The following is a 15,547-nucleotide window of genomic DNA, read 5'->3' as shown; positions in this document are numbered from 1 at the left end:
TACCTGAATACGATTGGGTTGGAACCCAGCGACAAATAAAATAAAAAAATGAAAAAAAAAAAAAAAAAATCGATCCAACTTTGCCATACCCCCGAGACATCCGCAGAGCTGAGGCGGCGTATGGACTTCGGACCTGACGGCGATTAAATCCTTCTGCCCTTGGGTGTACGAATTACGCAAGAAAATGTTCTAGCCGAAGCATCAGGGGAGAGACCAGCCGGCCCCCAGACCATATCGGCTAATCCCTTGCATCTCTGCCACGCACGGAATCGGTTGAAAATATAATGTTAAAAAGTCTAGTCTATTTGATGCATTGTTTTCAAGGCTATTGTTATGCTGATTCAACTGGAAACGTAGCCCAGTGGAAAACGCTTGGGCTTCAATGCTACTGAGTCAAGTCGGGTTGAGCGAAGTTAGCACCAGGATGGGTGACCTGAAACTATACCTACTTAACTTTTTTTTGCATGATTTTTTTTCAGTTAATAACAATTTATTACAGTAATCTTTGAATCTCCTAATCAACTCTTAAACCATGTCCGTCCATTAACTTTCACTTATTAACTTTTTGCTTTGTTTCGATTATGATATATGGTCCGATCCTTTCAACGCGGAAAGGGAAAAAACGCGTCTCTCCCTCATGGTCTCATTAAGATCATATCTGCAGTGAAAAACTTGAAAAGAACTTCTTGAATTAGATCACATCCAGTGAAAGGACCTCATGAATTAGATCACATCCAGTGAAAGGACCTCATGAATTAGATCACATCCAGTGAAAGGACCTCATGAATTAGATCACATCAAGTGAAAGGACCTCATGAATAGCGGATCACATCCAGTGAAAGGACCTCACGAATTAGATCACATCCAGTGAAAGGACCTCATGAATTAGATCACATCCAGTGAAAGGACCTCATGAATTAGATCACATCCAGTGAAAGGACCTCATGAATTAGATCACATCCAGTGAAAGGACCTCATGAATTAGATCACATCAAGTGAAAGGACCTCATGAATTAGATCACATCCAGTGAAAGGACCTCGTCAATTAGATCACATCCAGCGAAAGGACATCATCAACTTTTAATATTTGGAAATAACGGTAGCTAAAATCAAAATGTTGCGTTTCATTCACGGTCCGATATCGGCGAAAAGCGCGGTAAATGTTCCCGCGAAACAGGCTCATTATCAACGGTCCAGCGGACATAAGCGCCAATATCATTCAAAAACCAACATGGCGGAAAAGAAGATGTGTTTCTGCACCAGATGAAGGAATTCACTGCAAGAAAACGCCAGAATAAACACTTCTAAATACAAAATTTCGGTTGAAATTTAAAGGTTAGTGCTTTGGGATCCTTCTTGCGCGGCTATTAATTTAAAAACTTTGATGTTATTTCATTTTTTCGAAGTTTTTATCGACCTCTTCGCTCAAACGAAAAGGAATCAACATTCCAATACGTTTAAATATCTAACTTGTTGTTGGATAAATGCAATTTATTTTTAAAATAAAATTATTTATTTGAATAGTGTTATCTTTCTTAGTAATGTGTTGTGAATTCCCGATACAGTTCCTTTGTGTTTATATTTGATAAATACGTAAATATAGCTAGAATTCTTATTTATTTTGACTTTTTTTTCTTTTTTTTAGGACTGTGTTATGACGTCTCGACACAATTCCGTCGATAATTCAAGTTCATCGAATTCTGGAATTCTGGAAAAGCTAGCTTCAATACCTCTTTTATGCAATGTATTAGAGACGCAAATGTACAATGAATCTTATGCTCAGCGAAGTGGAAATCCTCAGAGATACAACAGTACTGAAAATGTCTCCAACACCCATTCACAGCAACAGCAGAATTACTTAAACTCTATAAATAAAAGCACTTACGAGATGTTTCATTCGTCGAAAGATATCACTCGGCAGAAGCATGAGCGACCTTATCGACGACAAAGCCTTCCGACCCCTGCATATCACTCAAGTTCAAACGGAATGCCGTTGCAAAGGTTTCAAGCTGGTCATTCAGTTGGGCCATCAAAATCATATGCCCTGAGTAGTGAACGCAACTTCCGTCGTCATAGCAACAGCCCTATCTACCCTTTAAATAAACTATATGACGCACATGATTTAAGAAATGTGGCTGACAGGAAACCTAATGTAATTTCAAATTTAGATTTAGAATCTACACCAGAACAGCTTTTGAATCATCATTCGACAATGACATCATCAACTCATATTTTAGCTCATGAGTCTTTATCAGAAACTAGAAATGCAGTTGAAAAGGCAGTGTCAGCAGAAGTAATCGACCTGACAGAAGCAGACCTTGAGCCAAGGAGTTCTGTATCCAGTTCTTCTCAGACTGCAGCAAAAAGTAGAAATGACAGCAAATCTGAAGACAGTGATTCCGTATTTGATATGGACAAAGGAACAGAGCAGACGAAGGCAAAGCTACGCGTAACTGGCCTTAAGAGACCTCGATACTCTGAATTAACAGGTGTGCACTATACTTTAGACAACCATAGTTTCAGTTTGTCGTCAAAAATTTGCACAATGTAAAATGGCTCATTCAATATTTTTTAGAAGGAGTAGGGCCAGAGGAATACATATGGACTACCATAAAAAAATAAAGAACCTTTCTTCAGTTAAGAAAACAATAGAACTTTTTCTCAAGGTTGGGTGCGCATCCAATCCTGACGTTTCACAAAACTGAAAAATGCAAATTCAGTAAAATTGAAAAGCCAGTTTTATATTTAAAGAGGAGAATAATCAATTTCATAAATTCTTATTGAAAAATCTAACAGAAGTGTATGATAATTCTCATTATAAAACTCCTGTTCTGGTATTGTGGCCCGTCAACCTTGAGAAAACAGTCTATACTTGACAATAATTATTCACATGTCTCTATCACTGCCAGTTCACGTTCATCTCACTTCGATGCAAAAGCATGGCTACATTTCAAGATGGTGCAGTGAACTGCGAAAGAGACTATTACATACTTATTGCATGGTATTAATTAACAGTAATAGTCTTGCAACATAAAGATATGTATGTCTTTATAATGTGTAATTGCTTGTGCTAATTGCAATAGTCCTGGTCTTACTAGGCTTCAATGACAATGCTCACAGTTTTGCCAACAAAAAGATGAGAAGGGCTAGTGGTCCTGACAGATTTGCAAGCCATACCTCAAGTTCTACTTACAGCAGACCAAGAGAAAACTCTCGTAGCACATCTCCTTACCCAACTGATCTGCCGTTTACTCTAAAAACAGTAAGTGTCCTTATCTTGCTTCCTAACTGAGTGGGTTAAATTACGACAGTTCCCAAGGGTAATTGCTGATAAATTGCCACAACCAGCTAGGCTTGAAGTAACATCACCACATCTAACTAATCTGCCTTTTTGCTCTAGACATAAAGTAATTCAGTTGAGCTTAGCTTAACTGTACCCTTACAAATACAGTATACTGCCACTACAAGCAAATGAAAAGATCACTTTATTTTTTTGTCCTAGCTTACAGAAGAGATCAAAAAGGAGAGCACAGAATGCTTACAGAGCTCAGCTTTGCTGGCAAAAAAGCAAACACTCAGATCTGTGCTGGAAAATATTTTCAGAGTACAATTTCCAGGTATTTCATTCTTTGCATTTTATTTGTATCATTGCCTTATTGACCACCCTCCCTCCCTCTCTCCCTCCCTCCCTCCATCCAGTCCTCCACTCACCCCTACCCATTCTATCTTTTTCTTTTTCCATTTCCTCCCATCCATCCATCCACTTCTTCTTCCATCCATCTGTTCTCCCATCCATTAAACCATTCTTCTCTCAAGGATACATCCATCCATGGGCTACCATCTCTTTCATTTCCCTTTCATCTCATCCATTCATCTTGTCATCCACCCATCAAGAAATGCCTAACACAATGAAGATTTAATGTTATTATTGCAATCTCCCTCTTCTCCCTTCCTCCCTCCCTCCCTCCCTCCCTCCCTCCCTCCCTCCCTCCATCCATCCAGTCCTCCATGCACCCCTACCCATTCTTTCTTTTTCTTTTTCCATTTCCTTCTATTCATCCCATCCATCAATCCACTTCTCCTTCCATCCATCTGTCCTCCCATCCATTCAACCTTTCTTCTCTCAGAAATACATCCATCCATGGGGTACCATCTCTTTCATTTCCCTTTCCTCCCATCCATCCATCTTGTCATCCACGCATCAAGAAATGCTAAACACAATGAAGATTCAAATGTAATTGCATCTAGTAATTTTAGAAGAAGAATTGGACAACCAATTAATGCTTGGTACTAATTAATAACTCCGTTCATTGATAAATAGGCCATTTCACGGATCCTGTTACTCAACCTCAGCCTCGCCAGCGTGTAAACTATTCTTTAGAATTTGACTACAGTCTGCAGTAATGAAAGGAATTTACACATGAACAAACAATTGAAACACTTAAAAAATTTCACAGATTGTAGGCAATTTCTAAAGAATATATTACACGCTGACGAGGCTGAGGTTGAGCCGAGCGATCTGTGAAATGGTCTATTCTTGTTGATCAGGTTGTGTTCTTCATCTGGTTGGCTCATCTGTCAATGGTCTCGGCAATGAACAAAGTGATGCTGATTTCTGTCTCATGTTGACTCAGTGGAGAGAGGTATGTATTGTACATGTATTACATCATAATAGTACACATTTATTGATTAAATAATTACAAAAGATGTCAGAAAGACAGACCCAGACGGATGTTCAGACAGAATTTTAGCAGCAAAGAAGGATATAAAGAAGTCAGAGAAGCATTTGATTATTACATATAGGCCTGTACAGATATTTTTTAGACCCTTGGCGTTGAGTGCCTGGGCTTGAGTGCATGACCTCCTACGTGACAGTCTGATGATCAACCAGTGAACCAACCAGATGGCTGCACTTTATTTTCATACCAACATCCAAAAAATAAGTTCCTCCGAAAAAAAGCTTCGTTTACCTGATTATATTGTTAGTTATAAGCCCATTATTTTCAGGGCCTGGTTGTAAGAAGCCTAGATAGCTCTTTCCGACAGATTATTTTTATCCAGTAGATAAATCTATTGGAAAACCGCATTGACTTATCGACTGGATAAGGATTTATCCACTGGATAGCACTATCCAAGCTTCGTACAAATAGGCCGTGATGTTTAAGTTACAGTATGTTAGGTGTAAAGCTCTAGTTTACCTTTGTATAATATACTCTTTATAATTGTGAATAATATATCTCTTTTGTATTCAGATTGATCAAAGGTCTGAAGCAAGAGGAATCCTCCTGAAACTTAATAGGCTCTTAAGCAGCTGCAGTGAGTTCTTTGGGATTGAAGAAATAGAAAACGCGCACTCGTGCTGTGTGCAGTTATTGAAGGGATTGACAGAACATGAAAGAAGTGTTAGGAGAAGCATCATGATGCCTAACAGATTGAGTGCTTCTCGACACTTCTTGAGTGTTCTGCCAATCCCCAACTGCGTTATAACTCCACACAGCACAGCAAGCAAATTTTTGATTTCTTTTATAAAATGCAAAGGATGCTTGGGTGCTGTGTGCTCTCATAAAGCAAACACTCCCAGCCAATCAGAATGCAAGATTTATAACAGTTATTTCATATTGTGAATTAGAAAACTGTTTGCCTATAGGTGAAGATGAATGACTGATTCAACAAATGAATGAACGAATGAACAAATGAATGCTCGAACGAATGAATGAACAAATGCATGGTGCTTTTTTACCAAGATAATGAAATAGCAGACTACCTGCCAATATAGAATAAACTATAATAAATAATGGTATATTATTTAAAATATGAAATGATAGCAATATATATATTCTTTTGCATTTAGGTTTTGTCGAGGGCAATCAAGTCATCTTTGCTACTGTCCCTATCATTAAATTTGTAGACTCTGTAAGGTAAGAATTAGGCATATGCTGATAACATGTCATTTAAATTCACAACGTGGTTTCAAAGTTTCGAGTCACTGCTTCAAACTGCAAACACCATGCTGTGTGTGGATTGAGCTTGATGTGTTGTTCTCTCCTATGCTATGACCCTTTTCTCCCAGTTCTATGGTTTCTCACAGATTGAAATGGAGTTTTCGCATGCCAGGTTTTGCAGACATAGGAAAATCAGAATCTAGACAAAAAAACCTGATAGTGATCAAGTGAAAAAGTTAAATTTTAACTCTCATAAGGTGTCAAGTCTGGGATTCAAACCCTAGACACAGAGGTGAGAGGTGCGTGAACAAACCTCTAGGCCACCCTTGATTCCCCTATACAACATTATTGTATTCCATTTGTGCACGTTTAATGGGATATTTACCAGGGAATGTTTGTATATTTGTAGCCGTTGTGAATGTGACATCAATATCAACAATCATGTGGTAAGAGAATATTAATTAAAATATTAATTTAAAGTAATTATGCACTCTCTGTTATAATGAATGGTGCTATCATGATAATGATTGCATGCGTGATAGTGTAATGATGTCATGGTGATCTTGATGGTGTTGACATCTGGTGATGGTGTTGGTGATGGTGACATGTGGTGATGGTGTTGGGGATGGCGATGGCAATGGCGATGGTGATGGTGTTGGTGTTGGTGACATGTGGTGATCTTGATGGTGTTGACATCTGGTGATGGTGATGGTGATGGTGTTGGTGACATCTGGTGATGGTGATGGTGTTGACATCTGGTGATGGTGTTGGTGATGGTGACATCTGGTGATGGTGACATCTGGTGATGGTGACATCTGGTGATGGTGACATCTGGTGATGGTGACATCTGGTGATGGTGACATCTGGTGATGGTGACATCTGGTGATGGTGACATCTGGTGATGGTGACATCTGGTGATGGTGTTGGTGTTGGTGACATCCGGTGATGGTGATGGTGTTGGTGTTGGTGACATCTGGTGTTGGTGACATCTGGTGATGGTGACATCTGGTGATGGTGTTGGTGTTGGTGACATCTGGTGATGGTGATGGTGATGGTGTTGGTGACATCTGGTGATGGTGACATCTGGTGATGGTGTTGGTCTTGGTGACATCTGGTGATGGTGTTGGTGTTGGTGACATCTGGTGTTGGTGACATCTGGTGTTGGTGACATCTGGTGATGGTGACATCTGGTGATGGTGTTGGTCTTGGTGACATCTGGTGATGGTGATGGTCTTGGTGACATCTGGTGATGGTGATGGTGTTGGTGTTGGTGTTGGTGACATCTGGTGATGGTGACATCTGGTGATGGTGTTGGTCTTGGTGACATCTGGTGATGGTGTTGGTGTTGGTGACATCTGGTGATGGTGACATCTGGTGATGGTGTTGGTCTTGGTGACATCTGGTGATGGTGATGGTCTTGGTGACATCTGGTGATGGTGATGGTGATGGTGTTGGTGTTGGTGACATCTGGTGATGGTGACATCTGGTGTTGGTGACATCTGGTGATGGTGACATCTGGTGATGGTGTTGGTCTTGGTGACATCTGGTGATGGTGATGGTCTTGGTGACATCTGGTGATGGTGTTGGTGTTGGTGACATCTGGTGATGGTGACATCTGGTGTTGGTGACATCTGGTGATGGTGACATCTGGTGATGGTGTTGGTCTTGGTGACATCTGGTGATGGTGATGGTCTTGGTGACATCTGGTGATGGTGTTGGTCTTGGTGACATCTGGTGATGGTGTTGGTTTTGGTGACATCTGGTGATGGTGATGGTCTTGGTGACATCTGGTGATGGTGTTGGTGTTGGTGACATCTGGTGATGGTGACATCTGGTGTTGGTGACATCTGGTGATGGTGACATCTGGTGATGGTGTTGGTCTTGGTGACATCTGGTGATGGTGATGGTCTTGGTGACATCTGGTGATGGTGTTGGTGTTGGTGACATCTGGTGTTGGTGACATCTGGTGATGGTGTTGACATCTGGTGATGGTGTTGGTCTTGGTGACATCTGGTGATGGTGATGGTGTTGGTGTTGGTGACATCTGGTGTTGGTGACATCTGGTGATGGTGACATCTGGTGATGGTGTTGGTCTTGGTGACATCTGGTGATGGTGATGGTGTTGGTGTTGGTGACATCTGGTGTTGGTGACATCTGGTGATGGTGTTGACATCTGGTGATGGTGTTGGTGTTGGTGACATCTGGTGATGGTGATGGTCTTGGTGACATCTGGTGATGGTGATGGTGTTGGTGTTGGTGACATCTGGTGTTGGTGACATCTGGTGATGGTGTTGACATCTGGTGATGGTGTTGGTCTTGGTGACATCTGGTGATGGTGATGGTCTTGGTGACATCTGGTGATGGTGATGGTGTTGGTGTTGGTGACATCTGGTGTTGGTGACATCTGGTGATGGTGACATCTGGTGATGGTGTTGGTGTTGGTGACATCTGGTGATGGTGATGGTGTTGGTGTTGACATCTGGTGATGGTGTTGGTGTTGGTGACATCTGGTGTTGGTGACATCTGGTGATGGTGTTGACATCTGGTGATGGTGTTGACATCTGGTGATGGTGATGGTGTTGGTGTTGGTGACATCTGGTGTTGGTGACATCTGGTGTTGGTGACATCTGGTGATGGTGATGGTCTTGGTGACATCTGGTGATGGTGATGGTGTTGGTGTTGGTAACATCTGGTGATGGTGACATCTGGTGATGGTGTTGGTGTTGGTGACATCTGGTGATGGTGTTGGTGTTGGTGACATCTGGTGATGGTGATGGTGTTGGTGACATCTGGTGTTGGTGATGGTGACATCTGGTGATGCTGATGGTGGCATCTGGTGATGGTGACATCTGGTGATGGTGTTGGTGACATCTGGTGATGGTGTTGGTGTTGGTGTTGGTGACATCTGGTGTTGGTGTTGGTGTTGGTGACATCTGGTGTTGGTGTTGGTGTTGGTGACATCTGGTGATGGTGAAGTCTAGTGCTGGTGAACTCTGGTGATGGTGATGGAGTTGGTGAATTTGATGGAGTTGGTGAATTTGATTGTGATGGTGATATGATATGATATTGTTAATGACATGATGATGATGATGATGATGATGTCATGACCATGGTGATGGATTGGTGATGCTAATAATGTTAGAACACTGATGATATCATGTTGATGCTGTGGCAATGGTGATGTCATGATGATGATGGTGATGTCAGGATGATGATGATGTCAGTAATGATGTACATTACTCGAATGTCATCATGGTAGTAATATTATGATCATATTGAACGGTTATTATGTTATGTGATCTGATATACAGTATTTATGGTACAGATACACTTGTTCTTTTTTCTCAGGGAATAAGAAATACTTTTCTCATAAAAGCATATTGCAAAGGTAAATAAATAATAGCCAATGGTCTAAACCAAAAAAAAAAAAACCCACTAGATTTCATGCTGTAAATTCCAATGCATGAACCCTGTGTATGCAAGATAACATTCAAGTAATTTTGTAATGGCTTGAATTTCAGTTGATCAGCGTGTTGGGCCACTTGTCATGGTGGTCAAAACGTGGGCCAAAAAACATGGAATTAATGATTCCAAGGATGGGACGCTGTCCAGTTATGCTCTTACACTGATGGTTATCCATTACTTACAATGTAAGTAAAATACTGAAATAAAAATACTAAAATATTCTTTGCCAACAAGGATTTTTTTCTCCGGTTTTAACAAACAACACACCAGAGCTAACAAAATGGCCAGTCATCACACATTGTCATGCCAAAATTGGGATTTGTCTGTTCAAATCTCTGCTTTGCCTGTTATTTTGACCATTACCATTGAGCCGGAAACGAGGTATGACGAAGCTACATGTAAAACTAATTTTGCGGTAATCATGACTGGCAATTGAATATTACACATTTTAAGCCCTGATGCTCTAGCATCTCACTTCTTCTAAGATGCGAGGTTATATGTTCCTCTTACTTGGCATCCCACATGACTATATTTTCGTTCGTTTGGTCTTTGCCACTAAAGGACACTTGGTTTTCCTACTAGCTTAACAAACGACACACTAAACTCAACCTAAGTTTGAAAAAGGAACTTATTGACTGTCTAATTGCATAATATATTGTTTTTGCAATTTTGTTTCAGGTGGCTGCCATCCTGCAGTTTTACCATCACTTCAAAAGGTTTACCCAGTAAGCTTTGGATATACATATATGTATCAAATTAAGTTGATCCTCACAGTACATGAAGCAACTTATTCAGCTGCAAACTGAAAGACTCAGAAAAAATTGGGAGTGTTGAACGGAATTTTTTTTCTGAGTCTTACAATTTGTAGCTGCATAAGTTGCTTCATATGCTGTGAGGATCAGCTCAATTTCATACATTACAACCGCAGTACAAACATATATTTCATTTATACTTTCATATGCACATATATATATTTATCAAAAATTTTAAAACCAGGTTGTTAGTAATAAGATGGCATATCTGTCATAATATTATTATTAATCATTATCATAATAATTATTTTTACAAGAGGTGTTGTGTAGGGTGTCTTATTATCATTATTATTATTTATTTATTATTATTATCATTATCATTATTATTAATTATTATTTTTATATTCTTCTATTTACAGGAGTTTTTCTCAGAAAATGGGGATATCAATGTTCTCTTAAAACAAGACGTAGAAAAAATCATCCTAGATGCAAAGTAAGATGATCCACTTTTTACATGGCTTGGATGATCTCTCTCTCTTCCCTTCCTCTCTCCCTCCCTCCCTTCCTCCCTCTCTGCCTCCCTCCCTCTCTGCCTCCCTCCCTCTCTGCCTCCCTCCCTCTCTGCCTCCCTCACTCTCTGCCTCCTTCCCTCTTCACACTCATCCTTCTTTTCATCGCCCACCCTTTTTACCATTCATCTTTCCACCCACCCATTCACCCATGCATCCATCCATCCATTCACCCATCCATCCATCCATCCATCCATCCATACATCCACCCACCCACCCATCCATCCATCTATCCGTCCATCCATCCATCCATCCATCCATACATCCACCCACCCACCCGTCCACCCATCCATCTATCCATCCTTCCATCCGTCCATGCATGCATCCATCCATCCCTCCGTCCGTCCATCCATCCATCCATCCGTCCGTCCGTCCGTCCGTCCGTCCGTCCGTCCGTCCGTCCGTCCGTCCGTCCGTCCTTCCATCCATCTACCCATCCATCTATTTATCGATCCTTCCATCCATCTGCCTGTTTGTCCATATCTGCGTTATTACCCAGCAACCCACCCATCAATTCCCCACCTCACGTCCCACCTACGTAGATACCACTGCACCCACCCATTCTTTTATTTATTCACCTTGTATTTCTTTTTAAATTATCTCCCATTTTTTCTTTTACCATAATAGTGTTACAAAGTCCCCGAACCACCAGACCCTGGGAGAACTACTGCTTGGGTTCTTCCAGTACTATGCAGATCAGTTCAAGTAGGCGCTCTGTTCTTTTTTTCATACATAAATGATCTAAAGATCCTTTTTTGCTTCGAATTTTTGATGGGAAATACAGAAGAATAACTTTTCCACGCTTATGAATGAAACCTTTTGGTGCATCAAAATTTGAACGTTTTTTCATCGAAAACCTATGCAATTGACAGGAGACGTCTTCAAGACCAATTGATGACTGTTAATTAGACGGCTATAATGAACAATCCGCACCGTTGGTCGACCACTTACCGACACCTTACCGTTACGTTATCGACCACTTACCGACCACTTACCGACAGCTCACGACCACTTGCCAACCACTTTCCGACACCTTACCGTACGGTGCGGATTGTTCACAATAGCCAATTAGACTACTTTGATACGGCGACCGTCCGATCTTGCCAGGAAAAAAATGATGACGGAAAAAATATATAGAGTTTCGTGTCTTTTTTTTTTGTGGGTAAAGGTGATCGATGTGCCGTCTTAATTCATCTTTTGTTGTATTTTCTTGTTTTGAGCTGTTAATATCAATCAACGTCATTACTTTAAAGAAGCTCATAATGCCTCGCAATCCAAGATGGCCGCCTTCTAACAAATTAGTCCATAGAGGTTTTGCACCATCACGTTACGGCAGCCATGTTAGATGGCAGGAACAATACAATCGTTTTTCATGAGAAAGAATTCAATTCTCGAGAGAATTAACCACGGGTAGTCCAAGCACGTGATGATACAAAACCTCCATTGCATTCATTTCTTTGTCAAAATTTTTTCGTTGGGACTTTTGCTCCTGTCCGAGCAAGTTGACTGTATTGATAAATTATTTGAATATTAGTACTGCTCTAGTTTCTTAGTAGATATGTTCTGATGTTGTTTTCTAGTTGGGATAAAGACATCATCAGTGTTCGTTTAGGTCGCACCTATGACAAATCGTTATATGGAAAGGCTAGAAACAAGTACATCTATATAGAAGGTATGTGCAGACTTCATATACACTCGATTGAAAAATCATACTGGGGTTCAAAAGAAGAAGATTGAATCTGATTCCAATGAAAATGATGGTAATATGTGGAAATATATGGCTTTGTACACTTTTGGGATATTTCACTTTAGAACACTTGTCGTAAATCACACTGCAAAATTTAACACATTCTGGAATTTACGTCATCTCATTTGCATATTGATATTTCAAATGTTTATATCTGTGAAAAGAGAGGTCCACATACAAAAAACTGCAACCATACTACTACACTGTTCACATATAAGTGATTTTGAAAATAAAATTTTTTCCTTGATATACACTTTAAGGTGCTCACATTCTGTCATTTCAGAGCCGTTTGATTACAACAACGTGGCGAAGACTGTGTACTGTGAGGAGAAATTCAACAAAATCAAGATGAAAATAAGTCTGGTAAGGAAAACGTATACACGTCTCTTGCATTGAATTACGTAGACCATTTTTGAATTCTAAATTACCGCTGTGTTCATTGATCACAGGCTCATTTCCTCAGGCTTAGCCTCGAATCATTGTCTAAATATTCACAAATACCAACGGTAAAGTAAAGAATGTACAACTTCATCAATACAAACACTTCGAAATAGACCCGTTTCGAATTCCAAATTACCGCTGTGTTTCTTGATTACAGACTCATTAGCACAGGGTTAGCCTCGAATTTGTGCAGAATATTCTCGTGTTCCAGTCAAGGTCCGTCGAGTTTCAAAATTTTTGTATTGTTGAAGTTGTGCATTCTTTACTTTTCTGTTGGTATTTGTGAATATTTAAACACTGATACGAGGCTAACCCTGTGCAAATGAGTCTGTAATCAAGGAACACAGCGGTAATTTGGAATTCGAAACGGGTCTATTCCACGGACCTTCACTAAGGCAACACACGAATATTCTACAAAAAGTCGAGGCTAACCCTGAGCAATAGAGAACTCAAGAATTCTCATTATTTATTTATTTTTTTAATATATTTTTTCTTTGTTTTGAGGCTGCTAACAAACTAAAGGTTTCTCCATCACTTAAAAGTATCCTGTAGCCGTCGTAAAGAAAGGTCGTATAATCAAGAAGTGATCCACCTCTGGTTTGTTTAGTTTGGAAATATTTTATGTCCGTCGCTGATGTTTGTTGGAATCATTGTGTTAGTCCTTGGTTAACCTTCGTTAACACTGAGTTTCACGGCTCTTTTGACTGTGCCAATTGCTTTACATTACTTCACAATCACATGCGCGAAATTTTATTGAAAATTATACGATTTTGTGACCGCATTTGATTAAAAAGCAGTATATCAAACTATCGCACGGTCTGTCCGCAATGGTCTGTGGCACATGGAAATCAAAAATAATTCGCACAAGAAAACGATAACCATTTGAACGCGTTCAAAAATGGAAGAATGATCCAGAATTGAAGTATTTTCTTCCAAAAACGGTAAGATTTGAAATTATTTAATTAAAAAAGGAAAAGAAATATAGACAACAACAAGAAAAGTTACGGAAAATGTTCGCAAATATAACTAAGTTAGTTAAAAAATATCTAGTTTTCAGCTTCAAATACGAAAATGTTCATTCAAATAAAAATTTGCAAAAAATATAATAATGATAATTATTATAATGATAATGATAATTAAATTAATAACAATATAAAATAAACTCGTTATGAAATACTAGAGAATATTAAATTAAAATTGTTTAAATTGAAATATCTTTGTAAGTTGTATAAAGCTTTATAGTTATTTATTGGATATTTGAAATAAACTACTCTAACTCAGTATCTTTTCAATAATATATTCAACAATGAAGGGTTTGTTTTTTTGTGTGATGTTTTTGGAGAACCGTATCCTCAGTGTTATTCCTCGCAGTAAAAAAATCAACCTTATTAGACCATATATTTAAAATATTTATTTTATTATATTTTTCATTAAAATACAGTCAATGTCCTTAACGTTGTCCGACGAAAAAGGACGTTTACACATTTAGACTTTTAGGCCCCGTCCACACTATTCCGCACACTATGAATCCGCAACTTTATTTATCCGGTTATGCCTTCCGTCCACACTAGTCCGGGCGAATCCGGAACAATTCTTCATCGAAAACGGAACTTTTCGAATACGGTCTCCAGAGAGGAACAATTTGAAAACGTCCGCTAGCCGAATTAGTGTGGACGGAGAACATTTCGTATCCGAAACTGCGATGACGTCATGATTGTCATGGAAACATGGTGGGAAGGCTAAAAATTCACCGCGGGCTCAATTTCAGCTTGGATGCGCATGCTCAGATGTGCAATGAAGCGTTTTTGCCGCCTCTGATCGGACTTAGTGTGGACGCGAAATATTTTCTCCGTTTTCATATGTGGACGGAAAACTTTTTTTTTCCGGCTTCGGTGTGAAAGTTGCAGATTAAAATTTTTCCGGCATAGTGTGGACGGGGCCTAAGACATTTAGACATTTAAACATAAATTACACATTTAGACTAAAAGAAATATCACGTGTTTCATTATGTATTCTCTGCCTCGTGTGCGTCAGCCTGAACTTTAAATGTAAAATTCAACTCGTGATTCGAAAATCCAGAATGCCCCGACCATTTAGTGAGGATTTAAGATGGAGAATGGTATTTCAGCATTTGTTTTATGCCAGAACATTCGAGAAAACACTTGATATTTCTTTTAGTCTAAATGTGCAAATGTCTAAATGTCTAAAAGTGTAAATGATGTGTAAATGTCTGAATGTCTCTTTTCCGTGGACAGCATTAATGACATTGACTGTATATTAATAAAAAATATATATTACTTTCAGGATTTTTGAAAATTTAAGTAAAAGCAGTTTATTTATTTATTTTTAATTATTTAAACAAATATTTTCTTTTATATTATCCCAAGAGCGATTTACATTGGTCAATCTACTACTTTTACACAACAAATAACAAGCAAGCGACGTGGACATGAAGGGGAAATAATGCAAAGTTTATTAAGATGCAAAAGTACAACCAAATGTTGATTGCAACATCATTTTAAACTTTTTTCACAATTCTCGAAAAAGGCCGGTGTTTAATTTTGTCGCAGTCACCAGAAGAAGCTTATGACGAAGAGAAAACCAGAAATGGAAACCGGTTTGATGACCCTA

The 15,547-nt window shown here is 39.3% G+C and overlaps 1 protein-coding gene across 2 annotated transcripts; it reads left to right on the top strand.

The window, feature by feature from the left end:
* The first annotated feature begins 956 nt into the window (after positions 1 to 956).
* LOC116289150 (uncharacterized) lies at positions 957 to 15,411 on the top strand. Of its 2 annotated transcripts, XM_089032578.1 has the most exons (17): positions 957 to 1,335; positions 1,646 to 2,489; positions 3,099 to 3,262; positions 3,503 to 3,617; positions 4,549 to 4,643; positions 5,253 to 5,316; positions 5,852 to 5,918; positions 6,352 to 6,388; positions 9,291 to 9,330; positions 9,464 to 9,592; positions 10,086 to 10,132; positions 10,579 to 10,652; positions 11,356 to 11,433; positions 12,309 to 12,400; positions 12,759 to 12,838; positions 13,421 to 13,513; positions 15,304 to 15,411. In XM_089032578.1, exons 2-16 carry the CDS (start codon positions 1,655 to 1,657, stop codon positions 13,466 to 13,468), a joined length of 1,965 nt encoding a protein of 654 aa, XP_088888704.1. In that variant the 5' UTR covers positions 957 to 1,335; positions 1,646 to 1,654; the 3' UTR covers positions 13,469 to 13,513; positions 15,304 to 15,411. The 2 variants fall into 2 exon arrangements, with proteins under 2 accessions (XP_088888704.1, XP_031551887.1); XM_031696027.2 differs by lacking the exon at positions 15,304 to 15,411 and having other exon boundaries at positions 13,421 to 14,084.
* The last annotated feature ends 136 nt before the right edge of the window (positions 15,412 to 15,547 follow it).

Source organism: Actinia tenebrosa, unplaced genomic scaffold, assembly GCF_029948245.1.
Source record: "Actinia tenebrosa isolate PJP-AT-01 unplaced genomic scaffold, QUT_ActTen_1.0 PGA_scaffold1__47_contigs__length_23844297, whole genome shotgun sequence".
NCBI classification, from domain to species: domain Eukaryota; kingdom Metazoa; phylum Cnidaria; class Anthozoa; order Actiniaria; family Actiniidae; genus Actinia; species Actinia tenebrosa.
This window is presented reverse-complemented; position numbering and strand designations above follow the sequence as displayed.

Coding starts and splice junctions, on each gene's coding strand:
- LOC116289150 (XM_089032578.1), top strand. CDS start 1,655: ATGACGTCTCGACACAATTCCGTCGATAATTCAAGTTCATCGAATTCT. Junction 4,644..5,252: donor TGTTGACTCAGTGGAGAGAG/GTATGTATTGTA, acceptor TTTTGTATTCAG/ATTGATCAAAGGTCTGAAGC. Junction 5,317..5,851: donor TAGGCTCTTAAGCAGCTGCA/GTGAGTTCTTTG, acceptor TTTTGCATTTAG/GTTTTGTCGAGGGCAATCAA.